We start from the raw sequence: 23,514 nt of genomic DNA, 5'->3' as shown, positions 1-23,514 counted from the left end.
GCAAGAGGGTAGAAGCTGGTAGGCAGTGGGGACTGTGGATTGAGGATATGTGTTACCATTTCCCTCTGAACATGTATTGTGTGTGTATGTGCACATACTTTGTTTCCTGCTTTGTGGAGGTCAAGTTGGCATGGGACTCTTTTTTTTTTTTTTTTCACTTTACTTTCTCTCTGCCTCGCTTTACCTTCACTCACCCCAATTGTATGGGACTGTCTTTTCCCTGATGCTGCCACAGGCTTAGGAGGGCTGTCCTAAAGCTTTGCAGGATATTTGCAGTGAATCCTACCAGAAGACATTAGGAGATCAGCAGGTTGCAGAAGCACAGAAAGCAGGGCATCTGCTGAGTGCTCTGACCACATAATCCCTGCTGTGAACCCCTTGGTCTGACCCTGGCAGAGCTTAGGCCCTGGAACTTATTATCCAGACAGGCCTGTGGGAGTCATGTTAGTTGTTTTCCTTATTGCTGTGACCAAAGCGTCTTAAGGAAGGAAGGGTTGACTTTAGCTCACGGTTTGAAGGGGCAAACATGGCAGCAGAAGCATGAGGTGGCTGGTCGCCTTGCCTTTGCCATCAGGAAGCAGGGAGAGATGAATGCTGGTACTCAGATCACTTTTTTCTTTCTTTATTCAGTTTAAGGCCCTAGCTCATAGAGTGCTGCCAGCCATAATCAGGATAGGCTTTCCTGTCTTAGCCCTATCTCTATGGATATGTCCTCGCAGACATGACCAAAGATGTGTCGTGTATACTGATTCTAAGTGTAGTTAAGTTGACACATTTAATCATCACAAATACACTCCTTGCCAACTTCACACTTAAATATATTACTTTTAAATCATAGCCTTCTACTCTGGCCCCTAAAGTCTAATGTTCATCCCATAATACAAAATACATTTAGTCCATCTCTGAAAGTCCCCCAAATCTTAACAGTTCAAATTCAAAGTCCAGATTCTTAACTGTGAACCCCTTTTAAAATAATAAAAAGCTATATGCATATTCAATATTATGTAAATATGTACATATGCAATGTAACAAACAGTGGCCCGGGGTAAGCATACACATTCCACAAGGGAGAAATGGGGGCAAGGCAAGGAAAAAAAAAAAAAAAAAATCAGGACAAAGAAAGACTAAACACCAGATAGTGTAGTTCCCTGTTTGGCATGTGAGGCTCATGATGGAATCATCTGGGCTCTAGTGGTCCTGGGCAGCCATGCTTCCTTAGGTTGGTTTTACTTTGTGAAGCCTTCAGCTTCCTGGGCATATGTCTCACAGGGTTGGCATCTCCAGTATCCTGGGGTCTCCACTGAAACTTAGGCTTTACCATCATACCTCTTGGGGCTTCCTTGTAGGGGGGTCTAACCCTGCCACTTAGTGCCTGGCTTTAGTGGCTTTCTGGAACTTTGGCATATGTATCTATGACACCCTCAAAACCAGCGCCATGTGGGATGATATTTAGCTCTGCTGCCAGCTCAAGATAGAGCGGGCCCCGTGTGGATCACTGTGGCCTCTGTGTTCCTTTGTGCACCTGGGAAAAGAATCTTGTAGGTTGCTATGTTCACCAACATTCTCAGCCCATGGGCTCTCCTAATACAACCATGGTGGTTGGGGCGTAGTCCTTATGGTGGCTTTTCCCATTGTCCCTTTGCTGAGCATGCGGTTTCTCCAATAGTGCCAGTCTTTTTAAGGGTTACAGCCACTCTCTGAACCCACCTTGCATGTAGGACTCGTCAACAAACTCTTGCTCCCCTCAGAAGGCCAGGAGTCTGAATTTTGAATCTATCTTCTGGCCTCCCGAGCTCCCACCTGAATAGCTTGTTAGGCTCTGCTCCCGGCATTTAGGGCTTTTCCAGTGATCAGCTTCAGAGTCGTCCACATCCCTCTCACAAACCACACGGTAAGGCTTGCACGGTGACAGCCCCACTCCCTGGTACCTGTTTTCTGTATTACTTTTCTTTTTGTTGTGACAGGCTATCTGACAAAAGCAACTTGGGATAGGGCTTGTTGAGGATGGCAGGAAAGCATAAAGTGGCTGGTCACATTGCATCAAATCGGTAAAGATGGGGAGATGGGGGGAAAAAGAGGGGTAGAGGCAGAGGGTCGAGGGAGACTTGCTTGTTTTCTTTTCAGTGTACCCATAAGATGGTACCACCCACTTTGAGGATGAGGCTTAGCTCTTCAGCTAAACCTCCCTAGAAATGCACCTCACAGGTGGTCCCCGGAGCCTTTCCTACTGAGCAATTCTAAATCCAGCAAAGTTGACAGTCAAGATTTAACAGTCACAGTGGGGAAAGAGGACTGATTGTTAAGCAGGGCAGGAAGTGTGACTCCAAGTGCTGTAAAGTGCTAGTGTGCACAACTGCCCTACCAAGGCCACCCTGGGCTCATTTTGTTTATGCGGAGCGGGGACTACCCTTTGGAAGCCGGCAAGCGCTGCAAGCCACAATGTCCACAGGCTGAGCAGTGTGTGGGAAGTGGGGCCTCCTGTCAGAAATGGGTGTGTGGCTTGAGGTTCATTGTGAGTCTAATGGGGCACTGGCAACTGGGTGTCAGCCAGGAGAGGCAGCATGCTGCCAGATCTCCGTTTTCTAAGACCAAAGCCTAGGTTTACACATAAAATCTTCCAGCTTTTAGAAGTTGGCAAATGATTTAAAAATTAGGGGGAAAAAAACCCAAAATGCAAAACAAAACACTTCCAGGCCAAAACTAAACATCTGTGGGCTGTTGCCTATTTTTGACCTCCGGCCGAGACCAGTTTATGGATAGCTGTTTTGTGTGTGTCCCTGTCCGGCAGTGGGAAGTGTCCGGAAGTTGCTAGGATTGACCACTAGTGGGGCGGTGAGGTGAAGGAGAGAGAGGAGGCTCTGAGTTGGCTTCAGTCTGTCAGCCATTTGTACAATAAATATTTATGGGATGGGCTGCGTTCAAAGCTCTTCTGTTCCTCTGGCTTCCTGCCTGACGCTTTGGGGTGAGCCCTGTCCTGCTCGTACTGGTGGACTCAAAGGTTCCATGTTTGTTTCTGGGTGTAGCAAGGATGGAGGCATCAGGAGGAGTCTCAGGAGGGAGTGTGAGGTGATAACCAGGGGCCCACCAGGTCTCTGGCCCTCACAGGCCTCTTGGAAATCCACACAGGGAAGTAGAAGCCCCCAGGGTAGGCGGTCGCTCCTCTTCAGGAAAGGGTGGAATGGAGCGCAGAGGGAGCCTGGCAGGTGCATCTGCTAGGCAAATCACTGAAGGGCATATCAGGAACAGCAGCGGAGGCGGAGGTGTGGGGTGTGGGGAATTGGGGGAGGGGTGGAGCACAGAGGATCGGACAGCATTCAACACATGCTGGACCTTCTGGGTCATGCCTTGCATCCTTGTGTGTGTACTTGTGTCTTATTTTTACCTTTTAATTACATGCCAAAACAAAACAAAAACAAAAGCCAATAAAATACACACACGCTCACAAAACAACCATGGAGTCTCTTTTATGTTGGTCAACCACTCCTGGGCATGGGCCTGCCCATCAGCTGGCTTTTCTTTACCCAGAATGCTCTGTACTTAGAAGTACCTTAGGTTTCTGGGCCTGCCTTACTTCTCATCTTCCTCTTCTTTTTACCGTGTGTGTGTGTGTGTGTGTGTGTGTGTGTGTGTGTGTGTGTGTGTGTGTGTGTGTGTTGGTGTGTCTTGCATGTGTACACATATATGTGTGAAAGTCAGAGGTCAACCCTAAGGGTCATTCCTTAGATGTCTTCTACCTTTTGTTTGAGACAGGGTCTCTCATTAGCTTGGAATTTGCTAAGTAGGCAAGGCTGCATTATTGTAGCGCCCTAGAGATCTGCCTGCCTCTGTTTCCCTAGTGCTTGGATTCCACGTGTGACCAGTTGTTGGGCTTTTTGGTTTGCTCGAGTTTGTTGTTTTAAACATGGACTGTGGGGATTGAACCCAGGTCCTCGCACTTGGATGGGAAGCACCTCATCTACCTCTCCCCAGCCCATAATGTTTTATTTCTGACAGACTCCCACCATTCCTGGAATTTATTTGAACTCCCTGTCTGCTGAACTTGATAAACTTCTTGGTGGGTGAGAAAGCTTTCCCTGGCTGGCTCGGAATGAAGGTCAGGCCCAAGGTGCCAGTGGCCAAAGTGACGGCAGAAGCTCTTAACTTCTTATGGTGTTTGAGAACTGCTACACGAAATAATGCTTGTGCCATGAGGCCTCAAAACCTCAGCATTGAAACGACCAAAGATCTTGTGAAGTAGGCTTCATGCCATACATGGGAGAAGCTCTGTAGGTCAGCAGGGGGGTACCTGTGTTGACTGGCATGACAGCGTTCAGTCCCCGACAAGTCCCCTAGAGAATAATCTCCTCAACCGCTCCAGGATGCATCTGTCGCTCCAGATCACTAGTGTCCCTTCTGGCTTTTTTCAAGTTGACAGGGCAGTGAGCAAGGGCAGCTGTGGCGTAATCTGTTGATTGCTTTGTGCCTTTAAAAGCCCACCTTCTCACCGATGTCCCAACAGAATTTTGGGGAGTCTTTCTGGTTAAGAGATGTTTGCAGCTCTTCAGTAGGGCAGGAGTTTGGTTCCCAGCACCCACGTAGGGCAGCCCATAACAACGGAATCTGATGTCCATTTGTATCCTCTGTGGACACCACACTCATGTGTATGTAACCACACACAGATGGAGACACACACATAATTAAAGATAAAATAAAATCTTTAAAACTTGGTGTTGACAATTGGGGACTTTTGAGTTTTTATTTTATTTGAGTTTGGGGGCTGTTTTTGTTTTCATTTTCAAAATGTTTAGTATGGGAGTGTTTTTTTTTTTTTTTTTTTTTTTCTCTATTTTCTGAAAGTATACTGTGGGGGGAGAAAAGCCAAATATTTGTTTGGTATTCATTTGTCCCCATGTTTTCACTTAGTCAAATCACCGAGGGAGCACTGCCTGCTGTGTCTGCTGTGTGCCAGGCTGGGTGGCCCTTGCTGGGCATGGAGGAGAATTATGTCCCATCTGGTGGCTGACAGGCTCCTGGAGTCCTATCAGCAGTGACATCTCGTCATCTGTGTGACGTAGACTCGGATTGTTGACACATGTTGTCAGCCGTGTTGTCAGTCTGCAGCGATCTTGCTGCTGAGTCTCCCTCACCTTGGCTTGCCACCCTGCGGGACATTCCCACAGGCATGCCTTTCTGTGTTCAGGCATGTCAGGCACATGTGCCGACACAGAACCATATCCCTTCCCCCTATACCCCTGATGTGCCTTTACGTTTTCAAACTTTGAGACAGGGTCTCAGTAAGTTGCCTGGGCTGGCTGTAGACTTTCTAACACCATGCCTCGGCCTCCCAAGAGGCCATCTGCCATAGCAAGCTTGTACCAACAGGCCTGGTAAAAGGGGGAGAATTTCAAGAGAGTGTGGCAGAACTTGGCAAGCTTGTGAAGGGCATTGTGTCCCTTTCAGCCTGATCTCATAGCTGCTTCCACCATTAAAAAAAAAAAAAAAGGAAAAGTGTCCCCAGAGGCTGATGTTCTAGAACATTCTCACATCTCCTGATACTGCATTAACTCATTCTAGGAATAACTGAAATTCAACAGTGGCTACTCAGCCCCACTCGTGGGTGGTACTTTCTAGAACTTGAGTGACTTGTAGCACTTTACTCTCAGGTGAGGAAAGGCCTGTGTGAGACACCCCTCAAATGGTCCTTTGTGCTTATGAGGAAGCTTCCTGGGACATGGGAAACTTTGCTTAAGGCATCCACCAAGTCACAAGGAGAGGAACCACACTGAGAGCCCAGGCCGCCTTGCCTCGTGTGAGAACAGCAGCGTCACACAGTGGGAGCTGGCTGTGCTGGCTGTTGGTCATACTTTAACTCCACTGCCCTTTGCCACTGTGATCCCCAGATAACACGGAGCCTCTCTGGACTTCGAGATCTTTTTGAGAATGCAGCCCTTGCCGCCCGGAACTGATGCAGTTGAGCTACTCTAAGTGTGAAACAGCTGCTCTGTGCTATGCCTTTAAGGGAGGCGATATAGGAAAAGCCAGTTCCCGAAAGGCAGCCTGAAACAAGACAGAGCTATCTAGTCCTTGACCTCAAACAAAGGATGCTGGGAAGATGCACATAGTAGGCATTTTCATAGAGGCAGACCTGATGACCAAATGTTCTTCCTGCAGCGGGTGAACAAGGCACTGCTGGTCAGTGGCAGTGAACTTGGAGGGCTGTTCATGGCTCAGGATGAGAGGGGTCAGTCCAGACCAAGGAGAACGGGTGTATTTGGGACCCTTCCCACACAGTGTCTGTGTTTTGTATTGTGTGGAGTGTGTACCTTCCTCAAAGAAGCAGGTGTTTCCGTGATGGGGGTTGGGTGGAGGGCCATGGGCCTGTTCTCTCTTCGGGAAAAGCCAGTAGCTGCCTCCTTAAGGGGCGTGGGGACAGCTGGGTTAGAATTGTGGTGACAAGCTCTTCTATTCCACTTCCCACCCAGCCCAGGTAACAGAACACTGTGGGTAATGTGGGGTGCACTGGGACGGTTCAAGGGGCCATACTTGATCTGGAGAGCTGCCACCTCACTTGTCCCAGGTGGAATTTGGAGGGGGGCCTTGGGTAGGAAAAAGGAGGGCATCTTCCTTATGGGCTTGCCCCCACCCGTGTTTCTCCCCAGCCTGTGAGGTTCCCTCAGCTGGTGTTTACACTCCACTGTTACCCACAATTCTAGCCCTGCTGCTCTTCGCTGGGCCTGGGCCAAGCAGCTGGCTTTCCTGAAACACAGGCTGCAGAGATGGAAGGCCGATAGCAGGGCGCATGGGGCCGAGTGGTGCCTGAGTCCTCGCAAAGGGGGCCTCTGCCTCTTTGTGCCTCGGCCACCTGTGGAGTTGCCTCGATGTCTGCAAACTCACTGGATGTCTGATGGCTTCAGGTCCTAGCTTGCTAGACTAAAGAAAACGTTACAACTCGCTCGGCACTATCTCTGGTAAACGTCCACGCATGCCTTCATCTTCCTCATGAGAACAGCAGCAAGCATGGCAATGCTGAAATGCCCCCTGCTCCAAAGTCCCAAGGTTCCTGAGCTTGGACTGTCTTATCCTGCAGGACTCCTAGTGCTCAGTCCCAGGCCAGGGCCACATTCCACCAAAGCCAGCCATGGCTGTGAGTGTCTCTGATTGGCCTCATCAACTCAAGAGCCCGAACCTGAGGCCAGTCACTAAGCAGTCCCATTCACCCTTTTGGTATGTGGTAGCCTTAGCTCCAGGAAGGGGTTGTTGGCGTTGGTTCTGTTCCTCTCGCACTCAGGCTAACTGACAGGCTATGCTGTTACAGCTGCTTGGGATTTCTCTGGGTTTTTGCTTTTGTCCTGCAGGAACACTGGAAGTCCTGAAGCTTCCCTGTCTACATGCTGTTCCACGGGAGGCCGAAGGGCTTTCTGTAGGTGTCCTCACTCTTGGTCCTTGTTTGCTCTGCTGTTAGGGGCGATTCCTCAGGTACATGTGGTCTTCGGCCCTGAGTGGCAGACTTAGGAGGAGGAAGATACAGTGTCTACACATTACGAAGTGGTATCTCTCCCTGGTACTGGGAATGCCAGAAAGTTCTAGAAGGTAGAATCAATAGAAACCAGATGACCCCCACTTGGAGACTCATCCGTTGGTGGGCAGTGCAGCCACTCGCTCCTGCTCTAGGCCGCTGCCCCAGCAGTCTGTGTGCTCTGTAGGCCAGTGAATCTGACGGTGAGAAGATGTCCAGTTGATGATATCAATTGGGTAGAATGGCTGCAAGCCCCTCTGTAACGTTCCTGTCAGGAACAGAGGTTCCACAAGAGACAGTTGTGCCCCGCCATCCCTTTGGCCATCAGGCTACTGATCCAACAGACCCCGAGGGATTATCATGTCCCAGAGCGCTCACGTCCAGAGAAGGAAGAGGCAGAATCCTGGTGCCAGCCAGAGGAGGAAGAGTTGCCACACAGGTCTGGCAGCCTGTCAGGCCACCTTGCTGGAGAGATCAGAACTGACGATAGATCAGTGACAGGTGGAACCAGACCCTGAGCAGGTTGCATAGCTGTGCACATATCTTGCCTTCTATTTACTTAAGTCTAAGCCTCATGTAAGGTCCCTGAAGATGAACTGGGGGGGGGGGGACACTAGACATCTTAATTCGTTCCTCTTCTAATGTCCACCCACACCTTAGCCACAGGTAGCTTCGCTCGCCTGACATGGCGAGCTTCCCCATTCAAAAGAATTGCAGCCTCCAGCACTTCCCTGTTGCCCTACTTTGCCCAGGTGACCAGCACCCCAGCCTGTCACTCCTCTTATGTTTTAGACCAGCAGCTTGTTGAGGGAACACTTCTGGTGACAGCCTGTGTTGTGTGTCTGTGGGTTCTTTGGACTTAACTGGCTACAGGGTGGTCAAAAGTCACTGTGTATCGCCTATATCTTCTGAGACATTGAGTGTAGCCTGTTGTTAATGTACAGAGTTGTTTGTTTGCCTTCTTTTGAGACAGGGTTTCTCTGTGTAGCCCTGGCTGTCCTGGAACTCTCTTTCTAGACCAGGCTGGCCTTGAACTCAGAGCAATCCACCTGCCTCTGCCTCCCAAGAGGCTTTATTAAAACTCTGCTGAGAGTTTTAATAATATGGCCATGGCATATTTCTGATCAGATATGGCCTGTTATTCCTACACCCCTTCCAGGGGAACAGGAGGTCTCCTGGGTCTCGCCCAGGACCCCATCAAGTGTGCCTGGCCTAGAACTACAGGAAGCATGGTCACACAAGGCCATGAGTGCTAAGTCAGATGGTGGAGGCAGTAGGGGTTGTGAGGTGGAAGAGAGGAGAGCTGAGGGAGGCCACTGAGCAGAAGGAGCCGCAGGATGGATGCCTCAAGGCCTCAGTGTGCAATGGGGAGTTTCGGAAAGAATGGAGTTTCCTGGAGCCAAGGGCAAGAGTCTTGCCTTGAAGTTGCTCTACTTTTAGTAACGGCTGCTTCTTCAGGAACTCAGACTTTGATCAGGAAACTGTTTAGCCTTGGAGGAGGCCAGCCGCACACGGGATGGCATGGTCATCGCTCTTCCTGCTACTTCTCCATCTGGCTGGCTGAAGACCTCTGTGTTTGGAGTGCCTGTCTTCTCGCCTGGAGGGGTTCTTCGCTGTCAGAGGTCAGGTTGCCCCAGTGTATCTGCCTTTTGTTTAGGTACTATGGGGAGTCCATTCCCTTAGACAGAAAGGAATGTGGTTGTCTGTATACCTTTCCCCAGCCCTGTGAAGCCTGCCATGTGTAGGATCTTAGGTTTTTGGCACCATGTAGGGTGGACACTGCACTGAACAGATTTGATCTAGAAAGAAGTGGCATGTGGGTGGGATGCTGACGATGAGATCCAACAATGAGCACCGCATTGCCTATAGGCAAAAGTAGCCCCTTAATTAACTTCATGTAGAAATCAGTCATTTCCAAGGCTGGAGAGCTTCGAGTTCATATTCCATCACCCAGGTTAGGCCTGCAATCTGTAATTCCAGTTCAAGGGACTCAGTGTATTCTTTCTTGCAGATACATACACACAAATACACACACACACACACACAGAGCACACACACATACACACATATGGTACATTGACAAATAAATAATAAGAAATCTTAAACTGATCATTTCTCTCTCCTGTCTTATTTTCTAGCTCCCTAACTCTTGCTTATTCCCCCTTCTTTCCTTTTAAAAAAATGTTATGTATTTACTGCATATGAGTGCTTTATCTGCATGTACACCTGCAGGCCAGAAGAGGACATCAGATCTCATTATAGGTGGTTATGAGCCACCATGTGGTTGCCAGGAATTGAACTCAGGACTTCTGGAAGAGCAGCCAGTGCTCTTAACCACTGAGCCATCTTGCCAGCTCCTCATCCCCCCCTTTCTGTAGCCAAATTGGAAGGTTTAAGAAACCTTGAAGGTGGGCATGTAGCTCAGTAGTGCAGTGTATCATTCTATTTCCAGTATTGGCAAAGGATGACCCACAGAGCTGTGACTGTGGCTGAGTGGGAGGGCACACGGACGAGGTACCGGGGCAGCAGGAGGAGACTCCCAAAGACTTTTGGACCTCTCCCTAAAGTAACCAACAGGGTCTTGCAGTGTGTGCGACTCAGCAGGCAGAGCGCTTGAAAAGAAGGAATGAGGTAAAAATGAAGCCATATTGTTTGGATGGTGCTAAGAGTGTGGTTAAACAGGAGCTGGTGGAGCCCTTGTCCCAGGCCACCTCTCTGTGTGAAGGTCACTGAGTTACACAGCACACACTTGACTTGTTCTTTTGCACTGGAGACCCTGTGTTACCTCTCTGGTTGATGACTCATAACCATGGAAGTCAAGACTGTGCAATTAACATAAAACCTCATTTGCCCTCCTCCCCTCTCCCTCCCACCCCAGCTCTCCATGTCACAAGTGCCCACCTTATATTTTCTCTTCAGTCCTTGGGAGCTGTAAGGTTGGCTTTGCTGGAACTAGGTGAACCAGTTCAGCTCTGTCATCACCTTGTTCCTACTGATGGCCTGTGAGAATTGTCTCTGGAAGGTAGGAAAGTAGAAGGGAGAGAGGAAAGGAAGGAAGGATGGATGGACAGAGGGAGAGAGGGAAGAAAGGAGGGAGGGTGGCAGAAATCCAACACCTCCTCCCCCCCCAGCGTGCAGCCTGCCCACTCGGAAGTGATTCATGGCTTGATTCAAGCATACTCAAGGGAGGTGGGAGGCCAGAGAGCTGGAAAGGGAGACGTGTGAGAAGAGACGTAGCCCCCTCCCGGTTTCTGCTTCATGGAAGAAAGCAGAGGGGGCGGGCAAGGACAAAACCAAGCACAGAGTGACTAAGAGTCTTGTCAGAAGAGTTTGCTTGTTTGGTGAGGGGAGTCGTCATGAAGTTCACTGGCAGAGAAGGTTTGAGAAATGGCCCTTATCACGGGGAAGCAGTTTCCAGTGTGCTATCCTTGTTTTGAAGAGAATAAAGATGGGCCTCCATCTTGAGGCCACTGGAAGTGGGAGACCCACCTTGCAGCCTGCTTTCTTCTCAGAGGTTTGAGAACCTCTAACACTGTATAGACTCCTCCTCTTCCTACAGATTTCTACTTTTGAGGCTGGCGGACATCTTTCTCTGAAAAGCCACTTTTTGTACCTAGTGTGTCATGTGGTCAGAAATGATCCTTTCGTTATATAGAACTCAGGCTGGCTCTTTAGTCTGTCAAACTGACCTGCTGATTAATGCGTTTCCTAGAGGACATCTTGGAAGCTGTGTGTCCTGGGGTTGGTTTGATGGGAGTAGAGCTGTTCACAGGGAGGTCCACATCACATAGAGTGAGAAGTGTTTGACAGGTTGACCAGGAGACCCCACTTCTGACTCCCTATGGTGCATGAGGGATGTTTTGGGGTTTTCACTACAGGGGGCGGGCTGTATGAAAGGCTGGTGTACCGTACTTGTTAGCCTAAGTCCACCAGGTTGCCAAGGGCTGAGAGCATCCTGGGTGCTCTGTGAGTTATCCCTTAAAGGACCAATGGGCCATCTTCAGTCCAAATCTGGAAGCAAGTGCAGGTGACAGAGCTGTCTTAGTTAGGTTTTCTTTTGCTGTGAAGAGACACTGTGACCAAGGCAACTCTTTTATTTTTTTCACCCTGAGACAGGGTTTCTCTGTGTAGCCTTGGCTGTCCTGGACTCACTTTGTAGACCAGGCTGGCCTCCAACGCATAGTGATCTGCCTGCCTCTGCCTCCTGAGTGCTGGGATTAAAGGAGTGTGCCACCACGCCCAGCTCCAAGGCAACTCTTATAAAGAAAACATTTAACTGGGGTTGGCTTACAGTTTAGTCCATTGTCATCATGGCAGGAAGCATGGCGGCATGCAGGCAGACATAGTGTGCTGAAGAGGCAGCTCAGAGTTCTACATCTTGATCCTAAGGCAGCCGGAAGAGGGTGCCGGTGGGCCTGGCTTGAGCATTTGAAACCTCCAAGCTTACTCCCAGCGGCACGCTTCCTCTCTAACCAGTCCACGCACCTCCCAATAGTGTCAGTCCTTATGGGCCCACAGGGGCCATTTCTGTCTAGACTACCACAGGAGCTTTCCCACACAGCCAAATGGCCACCTACATGGCTTCACTACCCTGGCAGCACTCCCTTGGCTTGCAGTGGGCAGAATCAGTTTGGATCTTAGCAGCATCCTCCATAGTATGAACCTTCTGCTTTCCCGATGGTTCTGAAGAGCCGCATACTTGTCGACCTAGTGCTTGGAGGGAAAGCCAGCTTGTCAAGAGCAGAAATAGGAAGCAGATCTCTGAGGAGTTGCCTTCCTCCTCCTCTTCCTCACTTGCTCCTCCTCCCCTTTCTTCTTTTCCCCCCTCCACTTCCTGTCCAAATCCATCCTGCTGCTTCTTATAGGGAAGAGAGCGGAGTTATCTCAGAGCCGAAGGAAGTCATCTGCGGATTCAAACAACGCTATTTGGCAGTCATGGAAAAATGGGGTTCGGAGTGTAGGACCCTGGCTTCCCAGGGGACCCTGCTTCTCCATGTTCGTGATGACTCTGTATGTCACCTAACACCATATAGAGTTTCAACTTGCGAACAAGAATAACGTGCCCACCCAACACACCCCGCGGCCTTGATTCAGTGAGAAGTGCAGGGGCAGCGTCTGCTCTGCGGTTTCCATCACCTGCTCCCTTCGCCTGTGCTTACCTGCAGGCTTGCCCTTCGCTCAGGGCTCTGTGGAGAGTGGAGAAGCAGACCCCTCTGATGTTCCTCATAGATTTCCCTGTGAAGAAGATGCCTTTGACATCTGATGAGAGAAGGCCAGGGTGCTGCTAAATGCCTTGCAGGGCTCAGGAAGTGATGAGAGCCCTCTCCTCCCCACCCTACTGTCACCAACATATAGGAAGCTGGTCATTTCGTTCACTGTCAGTACCAAAGTTCCCATCCATCACCCTCCTCCTGATCCAGAAAGCCTATACTCTGAGCCTGCCCCCAGGACACCCCGAAGGCCAGAGGATCGACCTGTTTGTGTGTGGGGTCCAGCTCTTCCAAGAGGGCGAGACCAGGTCCCAGGATTTCTGGGGCTGTCCTTGCGTAGAAGGAAAATTCTGATGTGAATACTTCAAGAGCCACAGAAGGAGAGGCCCCACATTGATTGCCTAAGACGCCAAAGCCACAAAAGAGCAATGCGAAGGGCCATTTAGCCACCAGCAATTTTTTTTATTTCCCTGTCTTCCTGGGTTAGCGATGAGAGCATCTAAGCCAAATCTGTAGTCACTTAGCTTTGCTCTTTGGACCAGAAAGGGTTAAAAAAAAAAAAAAAAAAAAAAAAAAAGACAAAATTAAAGCCCACATACAATGCAAAACTCAAGAAAGAGTAAAATGTAATGATTGCTGCAGATCAGTGAAGCCCAGAGCTGTGGTGGGGATTGCACAGTGCAGACAGATGGGTGCTCCTGCTGGGGCAGACGTGACCGGGGAAGTGTGTGGATAGGCGTGGTTTTCCTTGGCAAACCCAAGATAGCAAAGAGCCTTTCCTTTTTTACACCAAAACCTTCCAGGTATTGAAGAGTAAAACCGTGATGATATGGGTTATGGAGGTTCAGCTGTGGGATGAAGGTCCTACTTTGATAACTTCAGAAAATGGACAGGAGCATTGGGGATAAGTTCCCAGCTTCTTGTAGATTAGCCCTAAATGCCTAGAGCAAAGTCATTCTCCTCACACTAAAGATAAGTCCTTGTGAAATGGCCATGCCTTGCTTGGGTCATGCAGCTGAGATCAGGGCGTGGGGGTGAGTCACACAGGCTTCATGTGAACTCGGGGGCGGGGGGCATAGGAAAGTTTGTCAGCCTTTCAGAAGAGGAAGAAATGGGTACTTGCAAGTTGACCGTGAAGACTAATGGCGGAGTCAGTGTATTAGTCAGCTAGTGCTGTGTAAGAAGCCATGCTGACCCCGCTCCCCAGCAAGCCATGGGGCAGCAGCCAGCCACCTGGTACTTCATGGTGCTTGCAGAGGTCCAGGGGAGCAGGAGGAAGTACACAGTGACTCCGCTGATGTTCCCTTGTCCAGGACAAGTCAAGAGATAAGGCAGTACTCATGTCCCCTGGTAGAAGGAGTGGCAGAGCCACAGAGCAGGGTAATTGGTTCAGATGCCACAGTTGTCAGTGTGCACATACATGGAGGAGGGTCATTAGAAGACGTTGAGCCTCCATCTCCATCCCTTTTGCTGTTAGTACCACACAGGGTAGCTAAGAAGAAAGCTCATCCCTGTGCTGAGGCCAGAGTTCAGGAGAGAGAGATGGAGAAAGGGAGAGAGGAAGGGGGGGTGAGAATTCCTTCGGATTTTCTCACCTCATGGCCCAGGTTTCTTAGATGTGGCCGAAGTCCAGTAATGGTTTGAGAAGAGATGAAGCATGTGGTGACAAACCGTGCCCTTCAACCCTCATGCCACCCATGTTTTCAAGCACTGGTCTGGGCCTGAGTGGGCCTCTGTATTTCAGATGCTCTGTGGCCTTCAGTGAGCCCCTGGAGGTCTGAGCTCGGCAGTAGCAGGGGTTCACGGCTGGTTGCTGGGTGGTTGGTTTCTCATACAGCAGTGGGCCTGGTACTTGTCTGTGCAGAGCAGGAACTGATGTATTTCTGGAATTTGTAAGTTCTGCTCCTGACCTTTGACTCCCTGGTGTGCCCCACATGGCTACTGGACCATGGATAGAAATAGTATTAGCTCAATTAAGGTGGACCCCAGCCCAGCCCTCTCACCCAAGGCAACGCTCTCTGGCTGACTTCATCCGCACCACCAGCTCCAGCCTCTGGCATGGCCGCATCTTTGGCTGTGGCTCCCGCCACCATTTTGGGACACTTTACAGGTCTCACTTGGAGCCGATGGGAGGAAGCTTCATTTCCTGCCACAGGAAATTGTTTGGCCGGGGAAGAAAATGTTTAAAGATGAAAACCTCCTGTCCAGGGAGCTGGAGGGGGATCTTAGAGGAAGACGTTTGGGGGTCAACCACGAGGAAGCCACCGGGTGTGGGAAGGGAACTCAGTGGCAGTTGGGGAGAGGTCTAGAGGTGGCTCTCTGGGACAGCCCTCTTGCCAGGCCGCTGGGAGGAAAGCTGGTTTGGAGAGAGAAGTTCGTCATGAACACAGCCCTCTCTGTAACTGAGCATGCTCATGGTAACATGAGCTCAGACCAAGGACTTAATTACTGGATTTACTTAATGGGCCCCAGGCCCATGCAGGGCTCGGGAGGGTGTGTTCTGGACACATCAGCTGTGTTAAATCCAGCAGCTGGAACGCCCAGTTCACTCATACTGTTTGGTAAGAGTTGGTGTGCATTTTGAGTGGGACAGAGGGAGGGAGGGGGAACAGCCCAGACTTTGGACCAGGAAGAGTTGCCATAATTGTCTCTGAAGAAGTGAATGAGATGCCTTTGCCATCTTGGGGTGGGTGTAGATTTTATAGCTTAGAAACAGGGACGTGGACCAGATGACTTCTTGAAAAATCCTATCAGATGACTGGTGGTCATGTGCTTCGAGCTGTAGAGAGTGACTGCCTTCCTGCCAGGAGAGGTGGCTTCTGGCTGCAGCCCTGGTACAGACTCCTGTGTGGCTCTGGGTTTTGTTCAACCTTTGCTTCGGACTAGCACGGGGGCTTGGATGGACTAGCACAGGGGCTTGGATGGACTAGCACGGGGGCTTGGATGGACTAGCACGGGGGCTTGGATGGACTAGCACGGGGGCTTGGATGGACTAGCACGGGGGGCTTGGATGCAAATGAGCTGGGAGCACCAGAGACTGGCGCTATGAACAAAGCAGCATGGTGCTGCTGGGCGGGGTGGGGAATGGGGGATGAGGGGGTGGGCAGGAAGGGGTGCAGGGGAGGTAGTTGTGGAGGAGGAGTGACCTAAGATGAGCCTGGAACAGGCACCAGGGAGACAGGAAGCCCCATGGTGGCTGCTTCTGCTATGTTCCTGGATCAATCAAACCAGGAAGGACCAGCTGCTGTGCACCTAGGTCCTTCCGTAGCCGGGCACCAGGCATGGGAGAGGCTGTGCAGAGCCACAGTGCTAGTGCTGCTGCAATGCCTGGGTAGTAGCGACTAGTGTAGGTTGCTGATGCCTGATGTGTTCTCACTGTGCTCAGGGCTGTGCAGAGTGTCACTTAGGCCTCCCAAGAGTCTGATGACAGGGCTTCTGTTTCAGATAAAGTAGAAGGCTAAGATTTTGATTTGCTCAAGTTCATAGACTCGCTGAACATAGAAATAGCAAATCCAGCCTTAGGCAAAGTCTTCACCTCCCTCCCCAGAATTGTGGTATAATTTAAAATGAACCGCACACACACACCTAAAGTGCGCTGTTTGGTAAATTTCAACCTATATCCTGCCGAAGTGTCCTTTGTCCTTGGTAAATCCATCTCTCCCGTCCATGCACACGTGCAGCTGCTAAGCTGTTTTCCCAGAGTGGATTAATTTGAATTTCTACCACAGTTTGCTGGGCATGGTGGGGATACATGCCTGTAGTCCCAGCACTTAGGAAGTTGGGGCAAGAGGATTTTAGAAGTTTGAGGTTAGCATGGGACTATGTTGTACCAGTTATCCCCAGTGCTAGAGTGACATCTGTGTCCAAAAAACAAACAAACAAACAGTAAGTCATTACAATTTTACCAGAAAAGAACAACCCAGCTTCTTTGACTCATGACATCAATCCCCCCATTGCACCATAGGCCAATAGTCTTTTTATTGTCAGTCATTCTTTGTGTGGACATATCCGGGTACTTAGGTGTTTGTGCATGTGTGGGCATACTAGTTGTTTCTGTTGGGAAATGCTTACAAGCAGAACAGGTGGATCTTATGGTAGATGTTGGCTTTGAACGTGAAATGTAGCCTGTAGGTTGACACATCTGAGCACTTGGTCCCAAGCTTTGGTAACCGCACTGGAAGGCTATGGAACCTTTAGGAGGCAGAGCCCCAATGGATGAAGTAAGTCACTGGAGGTAGGCTCCGAGGCTTTATAATAAGCCTAGACTGGCTTCCTGTTTGTTCATTCTGCCTCCTGAGTTTAGATGCTGTACGTCCACCTGACTTCCTGCTGCTGCTGCTGTGTCTTCTCTGCAGTGATGGGTAGAGTTGCCTGGAAGCTAAAATAAGCTAGGTCCTCCTTAAGTTGCTTCTGTCAGGGTATTTCATTACAGCAACTAATTAAGACAAAAGCTGGTACCAGGAGTGGGGTACAGTGGCAAGTCAAGGGAGCAGGAGCTAAAGGCAGCTTGTCATAGCGCACACACAGTTAGGAAGAAGACGGAGATATCATGGCCAGCATAGCCTTCACGGTTCCCTTTTTAATAGTCCAGGACCTCATCCTAGGGAATGCTGCCACCCAGAGCAGGTTAGTCTCCCCAGCTCAGCCTAATCAGGGTGATCCTCCAGAGGCATACACATAGACACGTCTCCCAGGGGGTGCTAGATCCAGCAAATGACAGTTGAGACTGACATCACAATTTTTGTTAGAGCATTTAATACAACTGGAAAAGAAACTAGTACAGCAGGCTTCTGCTTTGTGCTTCTGAAAAAACTCCCCAGTTGTCTCTCAGAGTGACTGTAGCCCTGTTTCCATGAGTGAAGGGTAAGACTTCCAGTGGCTCCACACAATTGCCAACACGCAGCATACACAGTCCTTTTAATTACAGCTGTTCCAACAGTTGTATGGCAGCATCTCATCGTCTGTAGTTACACTTTATTTTATGTGTATGGGCTTTTTTGCCTGCATATATGTCTATGTACCATGTGTGTTCCTGATGCCCCAGGAGGACAGAAAAAAGCGTCAGATAATCCGGAACTAGGGTTATGGAGGCTTGTGAGCCTCTGTGTGGGTGCTGGGAACCAAATCCTGGTCCTCTGCAGGAACAGCAAGTGCTCATAATAGCTGAGACCTCTCTCCGGTCCCTTTGTGTAGTTTCAGTCCACACTTTCCTAATTAGTAAATAGCATCTGTTTAAATGACTCACCTGGTATTTTAGGACTGGACTGCTCTTGGCATTCTTTATCCTAGAAACAGAAGCTCCGTGAGTCGTGTTCTGTGTCATCGCTCGTGTCACCTCTCTCTCTGTTTCAGTCTCATACCTATCAGAAGCCTCTACCCTGATTTCCAATATATGGATATTTCAACTTTGTCTTTTAAAGGATGGTGCTCTTGGTGTGGCAGCTGAGAAGTCGCTGTCAGGCCGCAGAGCTCCTCTTGACGTTTTTGTTGTTCGCGTTTTGTTCTCTGACCCTCGATTCCCGCAGAGGCGTAAGATATAGGCTGAAGCTCATTTCTCTTAGTGTGGCTCTCCAGTAGGTCCAGCACCCGCTGTTGAAGGATCAGCCTTTCCCTGCTGGTGTGTCTGTGGGCCTTCCATGGAGCCAGCTGTTCCACGTATACGTGACTGTTTACAGCCTTCGTTGGGTCCCATTGATATGCTGCTTAGTTTTGAGGATGGTGCCACGTTGCTTTGATGAGGGTAGCACCCTCGCTTTTTAAAAGTGTGTGTGTGTGCATGCGTGCGTGTGTGTGTGTGTGTGTGTATTTGTTCATGTATACATGTACTTGGCAGGTTTGTGTGTGCAGGTATGCTGATGTGTGCAGGTACCTATGCACACGTTAGCATGTTTGTGGAGACCAGAGACAACTTTGGCTGCTGTTCTGCAGGAGCTATCCATTTTGTTTCTTTCTTTCTCTCTCTCTCTCTTTCTTTCTTTCTTGGACAGGGTCTCATTGGCCTGGGTCTCATCAAGTAGGCTGGGTAGGGATCTGGCTGTGTCCTCCTCCTCAGTGTACCACCAGGCCCAGCTTTTTCCCTTCCTTACAGTACAGTACAGTAGCCTTGCTCCCTAGCTCTCTTTGTTACTTTGAAAGCAAGAGGATACCTCACCCACCCAACCCCAGGTGGGACTCTCAGGCTCCACTTTTCCTCACTGCTGGCATGGCCCTTCTCTCCTGTCCCTCTCTTTTCCACCAGAGAGGTGGCCGCAGCATCCCAGCTAGCCTTGTGTTGGGGCTTTTGTTCTACCCTGAAGAGGCAGGCATGGCCACTTCCCTTATCTTTGAGGGGTTTGGTAGCTTCAGAAGACAGTGAGGAGAGCTGAGGGCTTTCTGTCTCTACCCACTGCTTCCCCTCACTTGTTGTCTCTTCTTCAGCCCCACAGCTCAGCCCCCTTGCCTAGCGGGCTGGCTCAGAGAATGACAGCAGTCACTGTGACACGCTCACCAGTCGGTGCTTTGTAAATTGCTGATCAGGTGATGGGGAGACTGTCCCCATCTCACAGATGCTGCAGCTGAGGGTCTTGGTCTCCAGGGTTGCATATTCAGTACCATTAGCCAAATCTCCAGGTCTTACGGCTGCCTTCCTTCGGTGCCTCAAGTAGTCTCAGGCTGTCCTCTCTTGTTCGGCTCAGTAATTACTGTTTTCGGCTGTAGGGGCTCCTTGGTCTGGGCCTCACAGGGAGGGAGGTAATTACATCTTTTCACAAGCCCTTAGCCAGCAGCTCTCAGTCAGTCCCTGTGACCAACCCCAGCACTGACCTTTGTCCCTCTCCATTCCAGGCCAGTGGCTTGGAGATTGGTTGGACCCTGTTTGGCTCTGGTTGGCACATCTAGCCAGCCCCTCTCTTATAAAGTACTCATAAAATCTGTTGGATTCAGACCCATAGGTGCCCCCCAGGGACGAGAGACAGCTTGTAATGGCGCTCTGCTAGCGTGATCCTGCTACTAGAAACATCAGGCCCCTGAGCTGAGGCTCCTAGAACAGCCTTCTTGTGGAAAGGACAGCCCCGCCTCTGTTACTGTATACTCGCCACCCAGCACCTCCCAACCTGTGGGCCACAAGCCTCAGACTTAGCACGGGGCCTGTCTTTTTCACACATGTACACATGTATATGTACACAGCTCACATAAACATCTCTGAGGCCATTTACTGCTTTTAGAGAAAAGTCAGACTCCCAGGCAGGTCAGTTCTCCCTCTTCTCGTTTGGGACTGCCGTGTCCAGTGGTTGCCTCCCCGGGGGCCAGATTGGTGGCAGTGTATCTACTTGAGCATATTTCAAGAAGGTCGGTCTCTGAAAACTGCTGCTCTGAGAACTCTAGGGCCTATTGGATGCAAGGCCTCTTTTCCAGCTTGGGACGCCTCAGCCTTCCTTGGTGGGCCTCCTTGCTTTGGGGGCGGGGGGAGCTGGGACCTTGCCCAGCAAGAACAGTTAGTGGTAGTGCTCTGAGCTCTTGGTCCCCTGTGTCTGGGGGAAGGGTGAACTTGAGAGGGTCTGCCAGCAAACTTGAGCCCCCCAGCAGCTGCTAGAGGCTAGGTTTGGGAGGCAGCAATCCAAACCTACTTAACTGACACCTCGTTTTGTTTTGTTGTTTTGAGACAGAGTTTCTCTGTGTAGCCTTGGCTGTCCTAGACTCACTCTGTACACCAGGCTGGCCTCAAACTCACAGATCTCTGCCTGCCTCTGCCTCCCAAGTGCTGGGATTACAGGTGCGTGCCACCATGCCCTGCTTAACTGACACCTTCTGTCCCTTCTTTGCCATGGCAGGTCACTGGATGGCCGGCTGCAGGTGTCCCATCGGAAGGGGCTCCCCCATGTTATCTACTGCCGCCTGTGGCGATGGCCCGACCTGCACAGCCACCACGAGCTGCGGGCCATGGAGCTGTGTGAGTTCGCCTTCAACATGAAGAAGGACGAAGTGTGCGTGAATCCTTACCACTATCAGAGAGTAGAGACGCCAGGTGTGTGTGAGTGGCCGTGCCCTCCCCATCCTACCAACTCTGGAGGGTCTGAGGGTACCCTTGGGGGGGCTGGGACCTTGGTGCCCTGGCACTGACCCACCTCTGTTGTGCCTCTCTTGGGGACAGTTCTTCCTCCAGTGTTGGTGCCACGCCACACCGAGATCCCGGCCGAGTTTCCCCCCACTGGACGACTACAGCCATTCCATCCCGGAGAACACTAACTTCCCCGCTGGCATTGAGCCCCAGAGCAATATTCCAGGTAGGCACGGGTAGCAGCAGAGGTAGCCAGGAGGCAGGGATGGTGTCTGTTCCCACCCCCTCCATGTCATCCTGTATGCAGCAGGCTCTTGGACCCTGATTCTGAACCGCATCCCTGCCAGGAATGCTTGGTGGCCTGAGCTCCCCTAACGATGTTTTTCTTGGCATGGAGGACCGGGTGACCCTTCTGCTGGGCCGCAGTGCCGTCATTTATTTTGAAAGCGGAAATAGCAACACTGTGTCTCTCCTTGCCCTCCCAGCCCAGGAGCCTGGCACACAAGCAGGGTCCTGAAAGAGTAGGGGCTGCAGAGTGTGAAGTGAGGCAACTGGGGGCCCTGGAAGTTCCCTGAGCTTTATATTGGGCAGAGTAGGAGTTGAGGCAGTAAACAGAACGTGCTCCATTGTCAGAGTACCAGTGTTTCTAGAAGCCCCTCATTTACATGCAAATAATGTGTGAATCACTGCCAGGCACTCTGGGCATCCAGGGAAGCTGTGCTTGGCCACGCTAGGGCCAGTCAGAGCAACTTCTGCTTTGGGGCAGTGATCCAGCCGTGTTCCTTTTAGAGAGTTCTAATTTGGATGTGGCTTTCACTCTCTGGGTTGGTTTACTGGGCTGAGGTTGGCTGTGGCTTGGGTCAGAACGCATGCACACAGAGGCCAGCTGTCTGGCTCCTCAGATCCTTGCAGGTAGTGCTGGTCTCCACAGGGGTAAGTTGTCCATTCCATCAGATGGCAGACGTCGTCGGAGGGCTAAGGCAGGCTGGGAAGGCGAGGTGGAATTCCGAGAAACAGACCACTGAACAGCACCCTCACTGGGAAGTTAAGCCACATCCCCTAGAGACGACAGTGACAGGAGCAGGGACAGGCCCAAGGCCACAGCTCCTTAAGGGACAGAGATGGTGAAGCAGGCATGTCCTGAAACCTCCCTTCTTAACCTGACCTTGAAGGGTAAGGACAAGTCAGCTGAGTTGTGGTCCTAGAGCAAGGCAGTTCAGATTTGGGAGTCAAGTGTGTTAGGATCCAGGTTGGGAGCCAGAGGGCAGAAGTAGACAGGCCCGAACATGGTAGGGTCCAGGAGCTGACACCTTCCCATGAGGCCCAGCTTTCTTTTAGGCACCCTGTACTCAGAGGTGGAAAGAATGCACGGTATATTGGCCAACAAACGGAGCGCCAGGGCCAGGGCCATGCTCCTTCTCATGGAACTGCCTGCCTTCTAATCCCCAGAAACCCCGCCTCCTGGCTACCTGAGTGAAGATGGAGAAAGTAGTGACCACCAGATGAACCACAGCATGGACGCAGGTCAGTGGTGTGGACGTGCCTGCAGGCTTGCTCATTCCTTCTGCCTTCCCGCTTTCTCTCTGCCTGGTGTTTAGAGAGGGCTGCTTGTGTGCTCTGTACATCCCTGGTGGGAGATGCTCTGGGTAGGAGGGACACACAGTAGTTTTACAGACAGTGTAGCCTGTCCCAGATGTTCAGGGGTTGGGCTCTCTGGCTGAGGTGCCGGCAGAGGGTAGAAGGTGGGCTCCCTGTACCCCAATACCCCAAGCAGTAAGATGAGCAGGCAGGAGAACCTGGATGGAGGAACAGCAAAGACACCAGGAGCAACCTTTCCCCCTACATGTTAATTATTAATTAATTAACTTTTACATGCTGGCCAGATGTGATCAGTGTGCTCCTGCTGGGAGGGACTGGGCCTCCTTTTTCTCCTGCTACAATCCCAGATTTTTCCCGTGTCATATGTTAGGGGACCAAATTGGTTCCAAACCAGCAGCTTCTTGTACAGAGGCCCAGCTGCCGCCCAGGACCTGCTCTGCATTGCGTAGTGGGCAAGTGAGGCAGGAGAAAGAGGCCCAGCAGATGCTCCATTCCCACGATGGCCTCATGCACAGACCTCAAGAGGTTCCACAATCCGCAAAAGGGTGAAAGGGACCGTGTGTGCGCTAGAAGCACAGTCACTGGGGTGTTGTACTGTTAGGTCAAGCGCACCTCCCCCCCGCTCCAGCCCCCCAAAACACACCCACCCAGGCATGTGGCTGGCAGCACAGTCCCTGCTGGAATGCACGGAAGACCTTCCTGTACTGGGTGCCAAGTGACTGCCGCAAACTTGCAGCTCCAGAGTGCTGGCGTGGGAAGTGAGCCAGCTAGGCAGCCTCCCTCCAGCTGCGGGGCTTCTCGGCAGCTTGAGTCCCACCCCCACCCGGTCTCTGTGTGTGTGGAAGGACTGTTGTGAACACACCTAATCAGAGCTGCCTGGATGTGGGAAGGACAAGTCATGCATGCTCTCCCTGGCTCCAATCTGTTTGCTCCCTTGCTTTTCTTTTTGTCCCATTTTGCCAGGTACCCCTCTCTCCTTGCCAGGCTCTGTAGGGGCCAGGGTTTGTGTACTCAGCCAACCTAGGCAGGGGGAGGGGAAGGTCTCTCTTTCTTCTTTGTTTTTCCTCCAAGTAGCCCTTTTAGCTGCTAGTCCAGTTGCTTATGGGCTTGGCTTCCCTACCAGATGAGGTGTGGAGGCGTCTCTAGTTAGAGGACTACCCAGGTCACCCTCAAGT

The 23,514-nt window shown here is 50.9% G+C and overlaps 1 protein-coding gene across 1 annotated transcript in view; it reads left to right on the top strand.

Annotated features, from left to right (window-relative positions):
* Smad3 (SMAD family member 3) overlaps window positions 1-23,514 on the top strand; it is a 109,868-nt gene that overhangs the window by 71,990 nt on the left and 14,364 nt on the right. The window contains 4 exon segments of the mRNA XM_051156634.1: window positions 20,514-20,707; window positions 20,834-20,880; window positions 20,882-20,966; window positions 22,190-22,264. Coding sequence (XP_051012591.1) covers window positions 20,514-20,707; window positions 20,834-20,880; window positions 20,882-20,966; window positions 22,190-22,264 — 401 coding nt within the window.

This window comes from Acomys russatus, chromosome 14, assembly GCF_903995435.1.
Source record: "Acomys russatus chromosome 14, mAcoRus1.1, whole genome shotgun sequence".
Lineage (NCBI taxonomy): Eukaryota > Metazoa > Chordata > Mammalia > Rodentia > Muridae > Acomys > Acomys russatus.
The sequence above is the reverse complement of the archived record's forward strand: the minus strand, read 5'-3'. Positions and strand labels throughout refer to the sequence as shown.